Source organism: Myodes glareolus, chromosome 15 (genome assembly GCF_982192425.1).
Source record: "Myodes glareolus chromosome 15, mMyoGla1.1, whole genome shotgun sequence".
Lineage (NCBI taxonomy): Eukaryota > Metazoa > Chordata > Mammalia > Rodentia > Cricetidae > Myodes > Myodes glareolus.
In genome coordinates this window covers 78,343,861-78,365,627 of record NC_142040.1, presented here as the reverse complement: position 1 = coordinate 78,365,627, position 21,767 = coordinate 78,343,861, and the positions used below count along the sequence as shown (strand labels likewise).

The 21,767-nt window shown below is 42.2% G+C and overlaps 1 protein-coding gene across 3 annotated transcripts in view; it reads left to right on the top strand.

The window, feature by feature from the left end:
• Window positions 1-204: 204 nt before the first annotated feature.
• Window positions 205-21,767, top strand: part of Ahrr (aryl hydrocarbon receptor repressor) — an 85,650-nt gene continuing 64,087 nt past the window's right edge. For 2 of the 3 annotated variants that reach the window (XM_048459198.3, XM_085676560.2), the window contains exons 1-3: window positions 205-327; window positions 10,450-10,522; window positions 18,216-18,397. In XM_048459198.3, coding sequence (XP_048315155.3) covers window positions 10,458-10,522; window positions 18,216-18,397 — 247 coding nt within the window. In that variant the 5' untranslated portion in view covers window positions 205-327; window positions 10,450-10,457. Of the gene's footprint in view, window positions 328-10,449; window positions 10,523-18,215; window positions 18,398-21,767 lie in introns of those variants that run through there. The other variant, XM_085676562.2, reaches the window with a different exon arrangement.

The window sequence follows — 21,767 nt, the reverse complement described above, 5'->3', positions numbered from 1 at the left end:
GGGTAAGATCACATATAGGCACAAAGACCTCGGAGGATCGTGGGGACTCAAAGGGCAGGCGGTGCCACCCTATCCAGGCAGTCAGACCTGGGAACCCCAGATATTCAAAGGGCACGGGGCAGATAGAGCCGAGTATGTGTGTGCGCCCCCTGCCGCCTTTCCCTTGCTCCTGCAGCTCCGGGCGGGGCAGGGCGGCTCGCGTGCCGGGGTGGGGCTTTCCTTCTCTAGTCCTGAGGGCAGGTCCCGGAGATGAGAGAGCTGACAGTTCCCGGCCTCTGCGGCTCCCTCAGCGGGCGCGCCCAATCTTCCGCGCCCCGCCTGCCCCGGGTAAGTGCTCCTGGGTTTCAAGGGATCTCTGGTCTTTGCCTCTGCAGTAGCCACTTTGAGATTTTCCTGCTTGGTCCGGGGCTCCTTCTTCGACTCATTCTTGCGTCTGGGGGACGCAAAATTGCTCCAAGTGGTGGACACTGCAGGGGCGTCTCGCTTGACGCCCTCAAATCTTTGAGGGAAGCAGTCAGGTTCCATGGTTTGAGGACCTTAATTTCCCCAACTTGGGTCTTTTGTCCCCACCCCCTTCACTCTTGCAATGCAAATAAGCATAACCTGTCCCGCATTAGGGAGTTCTTTACCCTGGACCTAATATCTTTTAGAAGTTTTTACAGATGCTGGCAAGGGGCGCCCTACAGTCTGCCTCAGCCATTCCCATTACTGGGGCACCACGGGCACAGCCAGTGGAAGTGGCGCAGGCAGCTCCTTCATAGAGATCAGAGGACAGTAACCTGGGACTCACATTTCGGAGGGAATTTCATTCCAGGAATTCACCAGTTAGTGGCTCCAGAAATATCTGTTCCCTCCAATCTTGAGTGGCAGAAAATTCCAGAGTGTGGCTTCTTTCAGAAAGGGGCAGGAGCCCTGTGTTGCTGTAAATCTGAGTGGCACAAACTCTGAAGTCCTCAGCTCCTGTGTTGCTCTTGTAATCCTAGTTATGGAACCCTCTCCCAGCTGGAGATGACCGGCAGTCCCCACTCCTCGCCTCAGGGTGTCTCTTGGAGGAGGTACAGGCTGCACGCCATTCTGGCACATGGGTCCCTCTACAAAATTTCTATTTTGCAGCTGATTCCAGGGTTTGGGTTCTTGAGATCTTTCTAACTGTGGCTACCCCTTACCCAGGGTGGGAGGTATAGCTTGGCTTCTCAGGAGTGTGTTCAGATAAACTTAAAGGCCCTGCTCTAGAAGAAGTTTCTGTGTGCACCTTGGGGGATTATATCCCAGAGTTTATGGTACTGGATAGTGTAGCTGGACTTCTTCTGGTCTGGGCAGTGGGTCCATAGAAGGAGACACTCTAGGCCTCAGAGCCTAGTTCACTTTTTTGCCTGCCTTGGTATGAGACCTTGCTGCAGTATGCAGTGACTGTCTCTGTCATGGGAAGGTGCTGATTATTCCAGACTGGGTTCCATGTTCAGCTTAACGAAGCAGCCCCATGAGGTTTCTGTTGCCAACCATCTTACTGAAGAAGAAATGGGAATATACAATTTGCCTGTGCCTTAACAGGACGGGCAGTGTTTGTGTTCAAAACAAGTATGTCCTTTCCACCCTGCCTTCCCAGTAGTTGAACATGGTCTTAGGGTTACCATGAATGCAAGATTAGAAAGAAGACTGAAATATTGCTACCGCGCACACAGGAGACTGCTTTTTATTCCTACTTTCTAGTTATCTGTTATATAAAATGAACAACTGTTACTTTTGCTTGAGAAATTTGGTCAGCTTATGTCTTAGTGGGTAGACAGTCCACAGGCCAGAGAGAACAGGCCCTGCTGTTAGCATAGGGTTTTCCTATGAAGAGCACTCACATGTCTGCTGCTGATGACCCCATGGCTCACCTCTAGCTACCAAAAAGATCCTATTCTGGGCCACCAAGAGTCCATAGTGGAGGGTCTCCCCTAAACAGTTGTCATTGAAAAAATGTCTCCTATCTGCTTCTAATGTCTGGAAAAGAGATGTAGTTGGCCACAAGGGACATTTGTGTGATGTTGTTCTGATCCTTTAGAGGAGGGAACACAGCCTTTGGTAAAAATAGAGTGGTCAGTTGCAGTGATGCTAACGCTATGCTGGGGACATAGGCAGAGACGAAGGTGCAAGACAAAACTCAAAGCAGTTGTTTGGAAAGACTTAACGTAGACTTGCTGTGGGTGCCAGCAAGTTGCTTCTTGTGCTCTCTACTGTATGGGGTATAGAGCAGCATTTATCAACTCTTCGTGCTTTTTGAAAAAACCTGAATTTTAGAACTGTTCTTCGCATTTCAGAGGAGACATCTAGGAACATATTCCCGGCTAGAGTGATCACCAGCAAGAGGCTGTTTATGAGTCTAGGCAGGCTCATGCCACACCCAGATCGTAACCCTTGTTGCAGTGCCTGCTGAGTGGGGTAGCAGAGTAAAGATGGTTCACAGTAGTCTTCTGTTGTGGCCTCTGTGTTCCTACATGCCATTGGTTGCCCCATACAAACTTTCTAGTTCTATTCTTGCCTTGGCACTCATTCCTGCCCAGGGCAGGAATTTGGCCACAAGGTTGGTCAAGCCTGTGGTGCTGGGGCTTGGGTTCTTCTAGGATGTAAGAGTAATACCCTTCCTTTGCTTTATTTGACCTGTAGAGTAGTCCAGTGGATGGTGTGTGTGTGTGTGTGTCCCTCTGAGGGAGTCAGAAAGCATCTCTGGCCTGTTCTCTGGGACCAGGCCTGGGTGTGGCTTGGAAGTGGCTTGGTAAGCCACTGCTTACCCAACCTGGTTTCTTGGAGAATTCCACTGACTAGGTGTGTGGCTGGACATAGGCTGAGACCAGCATCTCACAGGCATTCCTGGGAAGGTGGGTCTTCGGAGTGTCATTTCACATCCTCATCCCTTCCCACGGATACCTGTCATAACCACACTCACCACCCATCTATCCATCCAAACCCTCCTGCCTCTTGTTGTTAAATTGTAGTAGTTTTTTGGCCCATCTGTGCTACAACTTGTCTGGGTTTTCTGTTATTCTGTGCATCGTCCTTTTACTTTCTTTTTAGATTAAAATGTTTTATTTTATATTTTGTGTGGATGGGTGTTTTGCCTGCAGTGATTTATGAGCACCACATGTATGCCTACCATTGGTTGTAAGCTACCATGTGGTATTGGAAACCACACCACGTCCTCTGCAAGAGTAACAAATGCTCTTGACCCCTGAAACATCTCTCTAGCACTTCCTTTTACTTATTGACAGTGTACTTTTAGGCAAAAGTTTTATTTTGATGAAATCCAATTTATCCTTTATTTTTATATTTTTAATTGTGCTTTTAATGCCAAAACTAAGAATATTGTCACATTTAAGGACAGGAAGGCTTATATTATTTTTGTTTGTTGTTTAAAAAAATCCTTATGTTTTTGAGACTGCTGAAGCTTTAACTCGTATATTTAGGTCTTTAATTAATATTGTTTTTTTTCAAGTAGTGTCAGACAGGGGTCCAGCCTCACTCTTTAGCATGTGGATATTTATTTTTTTGAAGAGACTATGTCTTCCTCATTGGGTAAGCTTGGAACTGTGTTGAAAGTCAGCTGACCACAGTATGACCATTTTTGTACCACACATTCTGTCTTCTTAAAACTTAAAAATCCACTTATTAATCAATTCATTGTGTTCTACAATGGGGTCTTGTTATATAGCTGAGGTTGACCTTGATCAGGAACCTTCTACCTTACTATCTCAAATGCTGGGGCTACATAAGTTCATGACCAGACCAGCTCCTCTATCTTTCTAAAATCAGATTCCCTGGAGTTGAAGTTACAGGTGCTTGTAACTCACCTGATGTGGTTGCTGGGAACCAGACTTGGGTCCTGTGCAAGAGTAGTAAGCTCTCCTAACCATTGCACCATTCCTGTGGCCCCTTCTGCATTCTTTAATAAAGAAATGTTCAAGCTTTTCACAAAGATGGGAAGAATTTTACTATGAACCCACTTTGTCCCACTTTGTTTACAAACCAACACAGGTAGCTAATTATAAATATTGGCAGACATGGCTTTATTTGAGCCTTATTCTGCCAACCAAACTGTCTAGACTCCACTTTCCTCCCAAACAATTATGTAGAAGTGAATCCTTTGCATGCTGTATGTGTATGTTTCTAGAATATTTGTATATTTGTATGATCATTTCTTAGATTGATTTAAGTTTCAACTTTAATTTGATTTAAATTTAAATATTAAGTGTAACACTAGAGCAACTATAATGGTGCTCAGAACTCAGAAGGGAACTCAGAAGAGTACCCTGGTGTAATGGGAGAGAACCTCAGGAGGTTCCTTTCGCAGAGATGGTACTCAAGCCTTTTATGAAAAATGACTCAACCACACAGGTGGCAGAGAAAGTTGCTAAGTTTTCTAGCCTTTGTAGTGCCAAGCAAGAGCTAAGAGAAAAATTAGTTCCAGAACTAAATAAGAACCCCTTGTCTTCCAGGGTCCCTACAGTGCCCTCTCCTGGCAGGTATAACATCATGTTCGCTCTAAAAAGAAGTACTCCAAGAACCCAAATTTTATTACTTTTATTTATTTTTCTTACCTTATTCTCTGGCTAATCCACAGTATGATGTGTGATAGGAGTAGAGAAACACAACATATGTTCTTGTTCCTGATTGTGGGAGATGACTTGGTCTTTCACCATTAGGTAGGATGTTAACTGTAGACTTTCTGGAGATGTTCTTCAATGAGTTTCTTACATTGCCTTCTATCCATAGCTTTAGGTGAGGTTTTTAGTGATTATAATTGAATTTGGGTTTTGTCAGATGATTTTTGTAGGTATTAAGATCATATTTTTCTTTAGTTTATTAATATTAATATAATGAATTGCAATGATTGATTCTTGAGAATTTAAAAAAGAAGCACTGACTTTTTTAGATAAAATCTATCTTTTATCTATAGATAAAAATATAGATGTATTTTGTATTACTGGATTATGTGTGCTAATATTTAATGGAGGATTTCTGTATCTATGTTCACAAAAGATACTGACATATAATTTTCTTATTTTGTAATACCTTTGCTTTGATAACAGAGCAGGGCTGAACTCACAGATGAGTATTGTTTAGTTTTTCTACCAGAAACAATAGAACTGGTCTTATTTATATTTTAAATTAATGAACTGTATCAGGGAAGTTATTTGGGCTTGAACATTTTTTTTATTGGGATATAGAACTATCTAAGTTATTTAATTTTCTTGAGAGAATTTTAATAGTTTGTGCCCTTGAAGGAATTGCTCTATTTCATTTAAATTGTTGAATTTATGGGGAAATTATTTGTCCTACTGTGATTATTTGTGTCTGGGTGGCCAGGAAACTAACAAGCAGTCTCTGCTTACAGGCATAAGACAAGAGAATGTAACTAGGGACAAAGAAAACAAAGTTGCCAATCTTCTAAGAAAACACCTTAATCTTAAGTGTGCATGCACCCAACAACTATCACAATTAAGAAAATGGTTCATCACAGGTACTGATAAGCTTCTCTCACTGATCTATAGAACAAATAAACAGGACATCATTACAGACACAGAATTTACAAATGGTAGCTGACTGAAACTCAGGGGAGCTAAGCTACAATGCACATCTTTCAACACCACCAGAATACACATTAGTCCTGTGCACATGAAACATAGAACAAGACAGACTTTACTGTAAAATTTATGTAATCCCTAATAAATCTAAAATGACAGAAATCATACAAAGTGTGTTTTCTGATATAGTGGAATTAAACTAGAAAAACATCTGGAAAACTCCCAAATATTTGGAAAACAAGGAATTAATTTAAAATTAAATTAATTTTAAAAAATAGAAATAAATAAAAATGAAAATATGAGCACATCAAACTTTGTGAGAAACAGCAGAAAGTGCTTGTTAGAAAAATAAAATGTATCAAATAAATAATCTAAGCTTTTAACTGAAGTAACTGGGACAGAAAAAAAAAAACTAAATCAAGCAGGACGGAAGCAAGGCAGAGAAGACATGAAACTTAAAACATAAAAATGAAGAAAATTAAATAGTTGGATCTTAAAAGGTCAACAAAATTGGCAAACCTTTATTCAGAATGATCAGAAATATAAAAGTCATAGACTACCAGAGTCAGAAATGAGAGGACATTAACATAAATAGATTCCATAGACATTGGGAAGACCATAAGAGAGTACTGCTGTAACTGAACTGTGTCCCCCAAGATCCATACATTAAAGCTGCAGCTCTCCACATGGACTCGAGGCATGAATGGAGGGACTAAGTGAGGTCATTGGGTATATCCTGTAGTTCCACAGAGTTGTGCTCTTAGGAAAGGAGAAAAGACCCTGGGGCTTTTTCTTTCACCACTTCATGAAGACACAGGAAAACAAGGCTATTTACCAGCCAGGAAGATACTATCATGGAAAACTGAATTGAATAGCATCTTGGTTTTTGATGTCCATTTTCCAGAAATGTGAAGTATGAAAGTCTGCTGTTCAATTTGCCCAGTCTGTGACATTAGTTACCATACTGTTTGGCCAGTGTCTCAGGAATATTTCTAGCTAGCTCTTACATCTTTTTTTTTCAATTTTTAAAAACTTATTCTTTGGTAATTTCACACATGAATACAATGTATTTAGATAATATTCCCCTACACTGATTCCACCTCTTGTTTTGCCCAGACCTGACTCCACCCCTATTCTTTTATTTTCCTTTCTCTTCTTTTATTTTAACAAGAGCATGAGACTTCTTTTATTTTAAAGAATTCAGATGTCAAAGTCATAGAAACTTAGTTATTTATTGAACTGCTACCTCAGATGAGGGACTTTTTAGAATTAATGAGCTCCGAGAGCCCTAACTAGTCAGGCCCTCAGTGATTATGAAGAGAGTACATCTTTGTGAGCATGACAAGACATCTAAGCACCCTGAAGCCAAGACTTCAAGGGAATAAGGAGCATTGCTTATCCACTCAGAGTGTGATCATGCAGTCTTCTTGTGGTCATATGGACTGAGCAGATGGCAGCTGGGGATAGTACTCACTTCTCATCTCTGAGTGTTTAGAGCTCAATATATTCAAGCTGTCTTTGAAGAATTACAGAACTGGTAGGAACAACAATTTTGGAAGGGATTTATACAACTTCGCAAATGTAAGTCCTGCTAATGTCTACAGCAGTACTTAAAGGAAACATCAGGTTATGGTGCCATGGATTGTGCCCACCCAGAAGAAGAACTATCTTTTAAATTAATTTGTTACCTCTGAATACATTTGGTCACAGTCCTTGAAGAATTTTTCTTCCTCTGTTCCTAACAGAACATTCTTTACTGAGATGAGTTTTCATGCCTGTACCACATCCTCTTATCCAGGACTGGTGCATTCATCTAATATTGGCTACTAATGGCATAGAGTTAAAAAAAAAAAACCCTTTTCCAGGCTGACGTTCTGTCAAGTAGGAGCAGCCTAAGTTGGGAAACTGCTTCACTGTCACTATTTTTTTTAAGCCATTAGTTAATGTTTTTATTTATTTTTAATTGTTTTTATTGAGCTATATATATTTCTCCACTCCCCTCCCTTCTTCTCCCCTCCCCTCCTACTCTCTCCCATGCTCCTATTTTACTCAGGAGATCTTGTCTTTTTCTACTTCCCAGTAGATTAGATCTCTTAGGATCCTCACTGTCGTGAGGTTCTCTGGGATTGTGAATTGTAGGCTGGTTTCCTTTGCTTTATGTCTAAAAGCCACTTATGAGTGAATGCATATGATGTATGTCTTTCTGAGTCTGAGTTACCTCACTCAATATGATGTTTCCTAGATCCATTTGCCCGCAAATTTCAAGATGTCATTATTTTTTTCTGTTGTGCAGTACTCCATTGTGTAAATGTACCACATTTTCCTTATCCAATCTTTGGTCGAGGGGCATTTAGGTTGTTTCCAGGTTTTGGCTATGACAAGCAATGCTGCTATGAACATAGTTGAGCACATGTCCTTGTGGTACAATTGAGTATACTTTGGATATATACCCAAAAGTGGTATTTCTGGGTCTTGAGGAAGGTTGTTTCCTAATTTTCTGAGAAATTGCCATATTGATATCCAAAAAGTCTGTATCAGTTTGCACTCCCACCATCAATGAAGGAATGTTTCCTTTACCCCACATCATCTCCAGTATAAGTTGTCATCAGTGTTTTTGCTCTTGGCCATTCTTACAGGTGTAAGATGGAATCTCACAGTTGTTTTGATTTGCATTTCTCTGGTGGCTAAAGATGTTGAGCATTTCCTTAAGTGTCTTTCAGCTATTTTAGATTCCTCTGTTGAGAGTTTTCTGTTAAGATCTATACCCCATTTTTTAATTAGATTATTTGTTCTTTTGATGACCAATTTCTTGAGTTATTTGTATATTTTGGAGATCAACCCTCTGCCTAATGTGGGGTTGGTGAAGATCTTTTCCCATTCTTTAGGCTGCCATTTTGTCTTGTTGACCATGTCCTTTGCTTTACAGAAGCTTCTCAGTTTCAGGAGGTCCCATTTATTAATTGTTTCTCTCAATGTCTGTGCTCCTGGGGTTCTATTTAGGAAGTGGTCTCCTGTGCCAATGCATTCAAGTGCACCTCTCACTTTCTCTTCTATGTGGTCAGTGTGGTTGCCTTTATGCTGAGGTCTTTGATTCATCTGGACTTGAGTTTTGTGCATGGCAATAGATATGGATCTATTTTCATTCTTCTACATGTTGATATCCACTTATGCCAGCACCATTTGTTGACTATGCTTTCTTTTTCTATTTTATATCTTTTGTTTCTTTGTCAAAAATCAGGTATTCATAGGTGTCTGGATTGATATCTGGGTCTTCAATTAGGTTCGATTGGTCCTCCTGTCTATTTTATACCAATACCAGACTGTTTTTAATACTGTAGCTCTGTAGTAGAGTTTGATGTCAGGGCTGATAATGCTTCCAGAAGTTTCTTTATTGTACAGGATTGTCTTGGCTCTCCTGGGTTTTTTGCTTTTCCATATGAAGTTGAATATTGTTCTTTCAAGGTCTGTGAAGAATTTGCTGGGATTTTGATGGGCATTGCATTGAATCTCTAGATTGCTTTTGATAAGATTGCCATTTTAACTATGTTAATCCTATCTACCAAAGAGCATGGGAGATCTTTCCATTTTCTGATGTCTTCTTCAATTTCTTTCTTCAAAGATTTAAAGTTCTTGTCATATACATCTTCCATTTGTTTGGTTAGAGTTACTCCTAGATATTTTATGTTATTTGTGGCTATTGTGAAAGGTGATGTGTCTCTGATTTTGTTCTCAGCCCACTTATCATCCATGTAAATGAGGATTACTGATTTTTTTGAGTTAATCTTGTATCCTGCTACATTATTGCTACCCATTTCTATCAATCTATGTATTACCACAAGGTCATGGCCTATCAGTAGGCATCTTTCTCCTTAAGCAGCTACATGGCATCTCCTTGACTCCACCTACTCTCTCTAGCTCTCTCTGGATTTCCAAATAGGATTTGTTCTGCTATGCCAAAGGCCAAAATAGCTTCATTTATTAACCAATGGTAATTAAACATACTCCTAGCCTACAGACAGGAATCCCATATCATATGCCTTGCATGCTACCTAGCTGTGTGATTAGTGGCTTGGAAAATCCACTTTATGAGTTTTCATTTTCTCTGCCTGCCTCCATTAATCTTCAAAGGAGATCAATCACATAGTTCTGACAATTTCACTGTCACTTTCAGGCGTAGAAATGGTACCTCTTCCAGATAATACACACATGAAGTCAAATCAGGGCTATTCATTTACATTCTCAGGCTACTGGGGTGGGGAGGGGGGTAATGCAACAGGGGTCTAAGGGAATTTGTGAAGGCTCAGATGTCCTCACTACTAGAAATATCAAGATTCTATGACATGATGAGAGTCCTTATATTTGATGAGGGGATGAGAAGTTGCAAACTTTGAAGTGCAGGTCCGGGGATTCTTCAGTGTCTTCTGTGGGAGGCATAGGCACATGTTTAGCACCAGATGACACTGTGAGTTGATCTGCAGGTGGCTGAGCATGAGTGACCATAGTGGAAGTCTAGCACATAGAACTGAGAAGAAATAATGCACTTAAATGGGGGGCTGCTAACTCCATGGGGCTGTGGGTGCAGGAGGAACTGCCCAGATAAACAGATGGTATGGCTCTGAAAGCAACAGCTTCCTGAGGCTCAGTACATGTTCTCTACTCCACTGCCTGTGTCATGATTCTACTCAGAGTAAAACTATGAGCCATTCTCACAAGCCGCCACCTTGTTTTCCATAGTGCTGTAAGAGTGACCACTCCAACCTGCAGAGCTGAGAGCCAGTAGGCCTTGACTGACCTTCCTGATTTGGGGTCACTACAGTAGGCACATGAGGGGATGTCACATGGGATCTCATCATGTGATTAATTCAATGTCCCCCTTCTCTTTTAGGACCAAAGATGATGATTCCACCAGGAGAGTGTACGTATGCTGGCAGGAAGAGAAGGAAACCCATTCAGAAGCGGTAGAGTATCGTCCCCTTCATCCTGATATCCCTGGGGAGTGAGGGACATACTTCCTGAGGAGAGGGAATTTTATAGGCAAACATAGTGTAAGAGAGACTTTGGAGAACCTTTCTGTTAGGCATAGTCATGGTATTCTTTGGGTCTCATGTAAGTGTGACCTGTCACTGGCTTTCTTTAGCAGGTAAGCATACTTAAGGCAGCTTTTCTGACCTAAGCACAAAGCACTGGCTGGAATTGGTAGAGGTCTCATCTGGGTGAGGGATATGTCACTAGTATGTCTGGAACATTTGTTCTCTTCAGCAGTGAGTCATTCTGTCTGTGGAAAGTGCCCTAGGGTTTAGTACTCACAATCCAAATGACAAAGGCTCTTTGGGGTGCATTCTCCTCACCCATCGTCTCTGAAGGTATAAAGATGGGGAAAGCCAGGGTTCAGACCCATGTCCCTCAGGGATACAAACATCCTTGTCTGTGGTCTTTCTGCCTGTCCTGGGCTTAATCTGCAACCCACAGAATGGTCAAAGTCAGAGGTGTGTGGTGGTTCCAGCAGAACTAGGTTTTAGAACACTTTCCAGAAAATCAGCTGAATTGCAATTTGCCCACAGGCTGCCTCTGGCTGTTGGTATAGAATCTGTTGTGTATATCATTAGCTGTGGTTGTGTGTGTGTACATGCATGCATGTGTGTATGTGTGGGGGTGGGGGGTGGGTGTGTGTAAGACAGAGAGAATGGGGACTTGTGTTCTGAATATGTGATACAGCTGTGTGCATGATACAACTGTATGTGAGACTGGGGTGCAACAGAATGTTAATGGTGCACCCATCGGTAGTTCCTTTTAGGTGTGCTCTCTTTGTAAGTGACAGAGCCACCCCTGCTGGCCTCCAGGGCTACAAGATACTGTGTTGATTTAATACCTTGTGGACCCAAGGCCTGACAAGAAGCTGAGGTTATCCTGAGTGTGAGACCGGATTTTGAAGGTGGTTATTTGAAGGTTGGAGCCACCAAACAGTGGAGCTTGAGGTAGGCTGGAATATAGGTCTTTGGTAAGAGGAAAGCTGGGGTAACAGCTGAGTGCACTAAAGAGAAGACATAAAGCCCATGAGAGTAAGCATAGAAATGTGCTCCTCTATGACAGATATTTAGATTTGTTTATATAACACTTATCATATAAATAAGGAAAGAAAATAACCTCTCAACTGAAAAAGTGGTATCTGGTGGGCAGTGTAGAAGGAAGTTGAGTTGAGTTTTTTGTCTTTATAATATTTTAACTCCAATGCAAAAGCAAGGCCATGTTTGAAGCATTAAATAGTTACATTTTATTTTGTTTCATTTATTTTTGAGACAGGGTTTCATTATGTAGCCCTGATGGGTCCAGAATTTACTATGTACACCAGACTGGCCTTGAACTCAGTTATCTGCTTGCTTCTGCCTCCCAACTGCTAAGATTAAAGGCAAACACATTTTGATTTATGGATGCTCTGAAAAGATAGAAAACTTGCCTGGCTCACAACATAGGGGCTGTCTCCGCACCCTGTCCCCTTTCAAGAAGCATCTGATTTTAGAATTTTCTGTGAATGCTTCTTGAGATGTCTCTTCAGTGTTTGTTTCTTCTTTTTCTATATGTACTCATGTTGTATATATACTTGCACACCTCAGAGTCTTTGTCATAGGCTGTACTTTCCCTACTATACAACCTGAGTATATGAAATGTGCTTTCCAAGGGTTTATCTTAGTCCTTTGCTGTCCATTAGGCTCTGTGTTCTTGAGCTGCAACACAGATCTGCAGCATGCACGTCGTCAGTCAGGATCCTCCACCGCTATCCAGGGAGCTTACAGATGTGGGTAAATGACACAGGCAGCCTGATGTTAGTGTCCCCTGCCATTGCTGTAAGTGGCGAGTAATTTGTAAGAGTGTTCATTCAACTATCAAATTTTTTTCTTCACAACCCTAGCTGTTACCTAGTAGCTGTGGGTATTTCTGAATCCATAACTTTCTCCCAGAAGTGAACGCCTAGTGTCACCAGCAGCATGCTTGGTGTTCCACATCTCATCCTCTAGGACTCCTGGGACTTTACCACGTACAGTGTCTTCATTTCATGACAATGTGGAAGTTGTAATACTCAAATCCCTGATTTTTTATCTGTTTTTCTTTTCTTCTTTCCTAAAATAGGTGTGTGTGTCCATCTCTCTCTGTGTGTGTACACATACTCGAGCATATGTGCATTCACATGCATGTACCATGGTGTGTGTGTGTGTGTGTGTGTGTGTGTGTGTGTGTGTGTAAGTCAATTCTGTTCTTTTATTATATAGGTCCACAGGCTCAAACTCAGGCCATTAGGCTTGGCATCAAGTATTTTTACCAACAGCTATCTCACTGGCCCACATCTGCTTTTTCTTTACTGGAGGATAATTGAAGTACAAGTGTTTTTAACTGACCAGACAAGGTTTATAGACTGATCAGCTTTTTCCCATGAAATCACCAGCAAGTCAAGATTTCAAATATTCTGCCACTCCAAAAGTCTCCTTTTGAGCTTTAGTTGTCCCCACCACCTCTGTCCCCAGGCGGCCTCTGCTCTGCTTCCTGTCACTGTGGATCTTGCACGTCTTGTGTCCTGTATAATTGAATTACATTCTTTGGAGCTATTGCCTTGCATAATGACTCTGGGGTTCCCCTGAGTTCGTGCATCAATAGCCCTATTTCTTTTTTTGCCCAGCTATTCCCTGTTGTGGGAATATTCCAAGTTTGGTGGGCACCTAGATTGTTCCCTCTTTGGGGGCTGTTAAAGATTCTGTGGATATGCCACAGCAGTTCTTTGCGAACTGGGTACTTCTGTTCTTCTTGGGTTAACGCCTAGAGAGGCAGTTGCTGCAGAGCAGTGTGCTAGTCTTTCCCACCTTCAGGCCATTCTCTAAAGTCGCTGCATCCTCTTATGTCCAGTCACAGTGAAACAGGGCATAGGCCCCTCTATGTTCTCCAGTACTTACATTGCCAGTTTTCAGTACAGACACTTTCATGAGTCCGTAGACTCTCAGGGTTGATCTGTATTGACTTAAGGCATAATAATGTTGGATGTATATTTATGGGCTTGCTTTTCATTTGTGCAGCTTCTGTGGTAAAGCATTCAAATAACTTGCTTGTTTTCATTTTAGATCGTCTCACTATGTCATGAGAGTTCTTTATATATTTTAGATACAAGTGCTTGTGATTATTTTCTTCCAATCTATGATAGCTTTTTCATTTTGTTAATACTGATTTTCAAAGGATATTTTGGAGGCTGGAGAGATGGCTTATCAGGTGAAATGCTTTCTGCTAACCATGAGGACATGACTCCAGCTCCCTAGCACCTGCATAAATTCTGATCATGGAAATACTCATCTGTATCCCCAGAGCTGAAAGCAGGGAAACAGGTAGATAGATCCCAGAGGTTTACTGGCCAGGCAGTCTAGCACAAACAGCAAGCGTCAGGCTTAGCAAGAGACTTAAGTCATAAAAAATAAGGTGGAGAAGTCTGATGTCAACCTCTGTCTTCTTCTGACATGCACACCAGCTTATAAGAATGCAATACACATGCATGAACAAATACACACATCTATACCTTCACAAGACATTTTAAGCTGAACATAGTGGTATACTTATAATTCCTATACTCGGAAGACTGAAGCAGGGTCAGGAGTATGAGACCAGCCCAGGTTACATAATGAGACTCTGTCTCAAAGAAAAGTAATCTAAAGAACTTTTGATGAAGACAATTTTATTGTGTGTGTGAGTGTCTATATATTCTTTTTAAAATTTATTTCATTTTTCTTTTTTTAAAAGAAAACAAACTTTTTTCATTTTACATACCAATCCCAGTTCCTACTCCCTCCCCTCCTCCTATTTCCTCCACCTATACTGTACCCCACCCCAACCCACTCCCCAGAGAGGGTAAGGCACATTGCTTTGGGGAAGGTCCAAGACCATCCCTACTATATCTAGGCTGAGCAAGGTATTCATCCGAAGAGAACAGGTTCCCTAAAAGGCAGCACAAGCAGTAGGGGGGTAAGTCCTGGTGCCTCTGCCAGTGGTCCTGCAGTCTGCCCTAGCCATCAACTGTCATCCACATTCCAAGGGTCTAGTTTGGACTTATGCTGGTTCCTTCCTTGTCTGACTAGAGTTGGTGAGCTCCCATTAGCTCAGGTAAACTGTTTCAGTGGGTGTCCCCATCATGGTCTTGACCTCTTTGCTCATATTCACACTTCTCCCACTCTTCAACTGGACTTTGGGAGCTCAGCCCACTGCTCCGCTGCGTATCTCTGCCTCTGTTTCCATCAGTTGCTGGATGAAGGTTCTATGGTGACATTTAAGATATTCATCAAACTGACTACAAAGCAAGGCCGGTTTGGGCACCCTCTCCTATATTGCTTAGGGTCTTAACTGGGGTCATTCTTGTGGATTCCTGGGAATTTCTCTAGTGCCAGGTCTCTTGTTAGTCCCATAATGGCTACTACTCATCACTTCTTGCTGCTTATTTCCTCTGGAGTCTGTGAGCTTTCTATCTGGCCTCTACATTTGCCCTGGATTTGAACTCACCACAAGCCCAGAGGACTGCTTGCTTTCTAGATGGACTGTCCCTGATTATTTACCCTTTCTTGGGGTAGCACCTGCTTCATGAAGATGATATTATTGAGAAGTAGAGTGTAGAGTATAGATAACAGTGAGGTGTTTCTTGGTGTCCTGAGAGCCAGAGGAGGAAAGCAACATGTACTGTGATTTGGAACAACTACTCCTTTTCTGGACAATGCCCCACCCTGAGCCTGAGAGAGAGGTTTGGAGTGCAAGGAACCAAGTACAAGTTTGCTGCAGGCAGCACCCTTCGTGTTCTTTGTATGGAAAGACCTGGCGGTCAGGGCTAGAGCTAGTGTAGGCACCACCCTGCATGGAGAGGCAAGGACACCTCTACCTTAGATTTAGAAGTTAGGACTAAGTTGGGCTTATGGCATGGGAGCCCCTACTCAGCTAAGGACTTCCCAGTACACTGATGTAACTGGAGTTGGGTAGCAAGAATGGGGAGACACATGCCTGAGGCTGAGTAAGTCCTTGGGTGGTCCCAGGGCTATGGTAAAGAAGACAGACCTGATCTCTGAACAACAACTCCATGTAGACCAATCACCCATGCAGAGACACTGCTTTGGGCCCTAAATATCTCTTCCAAGTGCCTATACATGTCTCAGTCCACCCCAGTTTTGCTGTTTTGCTGTCTTCCTCCCACTACTCAGCACTTCCATGGCTCTCTTCCATTTTCTAGCCCCACCTCTATCTGCCTACCAGGTGTCCCCTTTGTTTTGTGGGGAGTCCTCAGGTATCTGTCATTCACGTAGTGAACTCCTTGTCAGCTTGTGCTAGGCCTTCTGTACCAGTCTATTTCAGTTTTGTCTGACAATTTAAAATAGACAGATAACTAAGGACAGCCATAGAAGAAAAAGTATTTACAAATCCTCTACCAGATGAAGGTCTAATATACATACAAAACTCTTACAACTCAAAACTAAAGGGCAACCCAATTAAAAAATGCTAAAGGGCTGGATAACCATTTCTCAAAGAAGATATATAAGTAAACAAGCAGAAGAGAAGATTCACAGCATGATAAATCATCAGGGAAGTGCAAATCAGAGCCACAAGGAAATACTACCTCATATCCACGGACTATAATAAAATGGACCTGAACAAGTGTAGACAACTATGTGGAGAAATTGGTGAGCCTGTGAAATGGTACAGATGTGTAGAATACAGCCTGGCATATCCTCAAAATATTAAGCATGAAATTACACAGATCCAGCAATGCTGGCCCCACATGTTCAAGCAAAGTCTTCTGAGTGAATGCTCAGAGCCCCTATATTTACAATGATCATAAATGGAAAACCACCTGATTTGTTAATTGTTGAAAAATCAACAAAATGTGGTTCATTTATATGCTTTAATATTACTTAGTCATAAAAAAGAATGAAGAAGCAAATACACACATTATAATGTAAATGAGTCATGAAAGCATCCTATTTTGTATAGGCAGTTGGGTGCACCATTATTCATGTGTCCATACATTCAGATGAAATATCCATAACAGGTCAGTCCACAAGGGTAGAAAATAGGCCAGAAGTTTTCAGTGCCAAAGTAAGGAGTTTAGGAGAAAATGCCCATGAGGAAGGTACTTCCCTTCGGACAATGAAAATCTTTAGGTCAAGAAGCAATGTGCAGTGTCGTGACTAGCAATGAAAAGATCGCTCACTTTTAAATGGCTGATTATGTTATGTTAGTTAGATGTCACTTTTAAAAAGTAACAGCTCCTGAGTTTGTTGATGCCAGACATTATTTAAAAACTGGGGCTTTTGGGCCATTGGACAACTCCTCAAAACCAGAGAGGCCTCAAATCTAAGCCAGAAAGTGTTGGGCTGCTGATTCATATGGCTGATTTTTGTAGTTCTGCCAATAATGGGTCTTTTTTTCCTCTCCTGTCCTTTCCAACATTGGATCCACTCTGACTGCTGTGGTCTCTTCTAGATACATACTGTGGGTGATACTGATAGTGAATAATCAGGAAGGTTTATTTTGTGCCACAGTTAAGAGGTTCAGATGAGGGAGTCCTAAAAAATGAGGTGCAGGGATGGTGAAGGCCCTCTCTCCAGGCAGGCAGTTGAAGCCAGGTCAGTCTATCTATGAGTGAGCAGGTTTCCTGAGCTATACGAAGTGGTGGACAAATGCCCTCTTGGTCCTCCAGATGCTCAGGCTCTGAGAACTTTGACTCTGAGATTTTTTTTCTGTGATGTCTGGCAGGTCCTGGAGTCCTCTTCTAGGCATTTGGACTACCAGGCCTGAATTTTGAACTGAAATTCTTTGTCCTGGGAACCAAAAAGATTAAGAACTGTTTGGATTACTAATGGGGTCAGGAAACTGTCACCATTCTAGCATGAAAACTTATATTTTTCCTGTCATATATTAAGTTTGGGCTGGGTGATGTGAGACTTTGAAGGAGGCTAAATAAAAGTATATTTTTCCAGGCACATTTTTTTCCCAGACAGCCGTAGCCAGGTAGCCACCCTTCTCAGGAAACCTGACACAGAGGTGCTGAGAAATGCAACAGAGCCACACAACTAGTAACCAGCTAGTATGCCCTTCATGCTTGCCTGAGACTTTTCATACATCCCTCCAAAATATCAGGTTGTAGCTAACTGGTGTGTTTTTTCAGTTTCTTGATATGCATCTTCAAGAAGTGTAGGCTGAATATTCTGTCCTGCCAGTCAACTTCCAAATAACTACATAGAGATTTATTATTAGTTATAAATGCTCGACAATATCTTAGGCTTTTCTAACTAGCTCTCATAACAATCCATTTCTATTAGTTTACTTGCTGCTCATGGCATGTTACTTCATCTTGTATACATCCTCCTTCCTCTGTGTCTAGCTGGCAACTCCGACCTTCTTCATATGAGAGAACTCTCTCTCTTTGTCCTCAAGTCCTGCCTAACCTCTTCCTGCCTAGCTATTGACCATTTAGATCTTTATTAAACCAATGAGAACAACATATCTTCAGGAATGATCTCTAATTCTGTCTGGGAAACAACTTCAATTTTCCCAGCAAGGTCACCACAGAGAAGGGTTTCTTGCATGTGGGGCCATTGGCTCCTGGTAGGAACCTATATGACTAAGGCCCTCTTCCCACAGGAGGCTTACCATGGGGGCTGAGAAATCAAATCCTTCCAAACGTCACCGGGACCGCCTCAATACAGAGCTGGACCACCTGGCCAGCCTGCTGCCATTTCCACCTGATATCATCTCCAAGCTGGACAAGCTTTCCGTCCTGCGCCTCAGCGTTAGTTACCTCAGGGTGAAGAGCTTCTTCCAAGGTAGGACTCTCATGTGGACATTGTCTCTATCTAAGACTGACTAAATCTCACTTGTGCCATCTGAGTTCACTTGAGTTCAGTTAGGTTACACTTGTGCATTGTTAGATCTATTCTGGGTCCCCCTGGTCCAGCTGGGTTTCCCCTGAGCTCGGTTGGATCTTACCTGGGTCCACCTGAATCCAGATAGATCCAACTTGGGCCTAGCTGTGATGAGATGCGTGAATAATGTGTTATACCACCATGTAACCCTCCCTGCCCATGCATCTAGGTGGGAAGATCCTTGGTTGTGGGCTGACTCATTTGTGGGATTCCTCTGGCTCTAGGTCAACAGTAACACACTTGCTTCAGGGTTTCTACACATTTTACTAGTATGACCCTAGGTTCTCTAAGTGACCAGATCCAGGACAACTCTGAAGATGGGGGCTTCAAGGAATAAGGGAGTCATGCCCCAGAACAGAACAGCTCTGAGGGAGGGGATCCAGAGAGTAAGGAGATCTATTCTGAGAGTATAACTTCCATATGTAGTGGCTTTCATTTGTATTTTAATAAATGATGCTTCCCTGACAATCAAAAAAGTAAAATAGCCACACTGGCCAGCCTTACAGACCATACAATAATGACACACATCTTTAATCTCAGTAGCCACACTATTTTGTCATAGAAACCAGGTTGTATTGGTGCATGCCCTTAATCCCAGAACTAGAGAGAATTATAAAACAGAGGAAACAGTTCTCAGGCACAGTCTCATTCTGAGGTTTCCTGAAGGCATGTCACCATTTTCAGGTCGAAGTAAGGCTGCTTTGTTTTTCAGGTCTTTAGGCTGAACCCTAATTTCTGCCTCTGAGTTTTTATTAATCATGCATCAGCCACAGGCAGGAGGTCTAGTGTCCACAGTTAACCTTGTTTTCACCTTGGATACCACAAGGTGGCTCAGGAATAACTTTGTATGCTCTGGCTGCCTGACTGATCTCCTGCCACCAAGCTCTAGCAAAGTCTTTCTGCTCTTTACAACGTGTGAAGCCCTGTCTTCTGGGAGTCCAGGGGCGCCCTACATCCTGAAACTCAAATCCACCGTGGTTTAGAGATATTTTGCATTTTCTACTAGCTGTACTGAATCCTCAAGGATAGAAGGGCTCCGGACTTCCTGGCACACTGTGGCTTTGTTCCACGGAAGAAGAGTAGGGAAAGGTGCCTGTGAAGGACTGGGGTGGGTGGTCAGAGACAGAGCCCTTCTCTGTGTTCAACATGGTTTCTACCATTGGTCTGCATTGAGAATTATACCCATGTTCTTCCACATCATCTCGTTTCCTTAGATATTCAGGTTTTGGTTTCCTTGGAATCTTGGGTATCTGAAGGACTGAAGACTACATAGTTCTTGAAGACATAGATAGGATTGAAAAACTTCCTTTGTTGGAATGTGGGGGTGATGCTCCCCCAGCTTCTGCATTATATGGCAGTCAAAAGTAACAAATTTAAGGAGGGTTGAAATCTAAATAGTTTGGTTTCCAGCTGCTGACTTTTCAGGTTAGTTTCACGGTTACAAGTTCTGATGGAATAGGCAGTATTTCTAGACTCTGATAGCTCTACCTTTAGTGTCCTGTTAGTAAGAGAGACCTTCCTTGGCATGTGTGGTGTTTCCAGCATAGGGTCCTGCTATCCTCAGCACATTCCCAGAGCCCTGGATAAGTTTTGCTTCCAGCATAAGGAGGATGCCAAGTGGAAATTTTGTATAGTGCCTGATCATCTTGATACCCTTTCCTAAGGTCTTCCACAGGCACCCCTGAGTCCTGGCTAGTCCCAGCCTTCTTGAATACCATACCACAGTGGAACTATGACAACACATTTTCATTCTATTATCTAGAGTTTCTATTTTTACACACAAATATATTGCTTTTACAAATTTCCCTCCACTCTAGGGTTCTCTCCCATAGAACCCCTGTCTACTTTGGGGCTCCAGATTAGAGCTGCCTACTGGCAACTCTTAGTTCTAATGATGCTGCATTCAGTTTGCCTCTGATGTTTGAGTGTTTTTCCAAGGCATTAGGGTGGGAAGAAGTTGAGAAAATCTTTCAAAACATGCTGTGTCATCCTGATCTTGTATGGGTGTGGGAAGCTAGGATGGAATTGACGCTTCTGACTTTGGTTTCCACAACGTTCCTAAAAGTGAGAAGTGTGACTAAGTCATTTCCCATGCTCCCATGAGCATTGTTAGCAAACCTCAAAGGCAGCCCCCATGTCTAGACAACTCAGATCAGACTGGGGCTGCTGCCCTGAGTAGAAAGACTCTGTCCAGAACTGAAAATGGCTTTGTTTTCTATCCTTGCTTTGACACAGCACTCACACATACACTTGACCTTGGTACGGAGATGAAGAGTGGTCTAGTTTCGTTCTTTTGCTGTGATAAAATATCCTGACCAAAGTAACTTAGGACAGGAGAGGATGTTTTCAGTTTATAATTCCAGGTCACAGTCTGTTGTTGAGGGAAGCCTAGGCAGGAACTTAAGGCAGGAATTTGAAGGCAGGCCCACTTTCTCTTCCACATAACATTACCTTCAACCAAGGAACTCATTTTACAACCAAAGAAGCATGGTAGGAATCGTGGAGGTTGCTACTCAAAGGCTGGCTTGAAGATTGGCCTGTACTCAGCTAGTACACACTTAAGGATCATCAACCTGGTGATGGTGCTACAGTGGACTAGCCCTTTCTATATAATTAATTACGATAGTCCCTCACAGATATGCCCACTGGCCGATATGATAATTGAGGTTTTCCTTTTAGATGACTCTAGGCTGTGTCAAATTGACAGGTAAAGCTAACTAGATCAGGAAACAAGGCCAGGTTGCTTCTTCTCTGGACAGGTCTAGATGAACCCAGCCAGGCCAGGGCTTGTTGGCCAGGAGATTTGCTCCTGATGTTTCTGGCCTATTCCAAAGACTGTCCAACAGTTTGTATAAATGCTTAGTTGTTAACTTAGAAGTGAAGCAGTTTGTCCGTCTTGCCGTCATATTCAAAGTTCTGAGTTGTGAATGCAGCATATCTTGTGGTTGGTCTTCCCACATCACTGAAACCTGAGGATTCCACTGTGCTGAAATGAAGTGAATTCTCAGGGCCCACAGACTTCCTGAGAGTGTTGTGGCTTCTGGGGGCAAGATAACAACCTTTTAAATTTCTGTACTACACATGTTTTACCAAGGATTCTGAATTTTGTGACTCCCTTTAAGCTGTACATAGAGAAAAAAATTCTAAAATTTTTCCTGGATTCATTTATAACTATGTGAATAGAAAAAAATGAATCTACAAAAATCAGATTTTAGTTTATGTTCATTGACCCAAATGAATGAGTTAATTTCATTAAAATTGTCATGAAAGA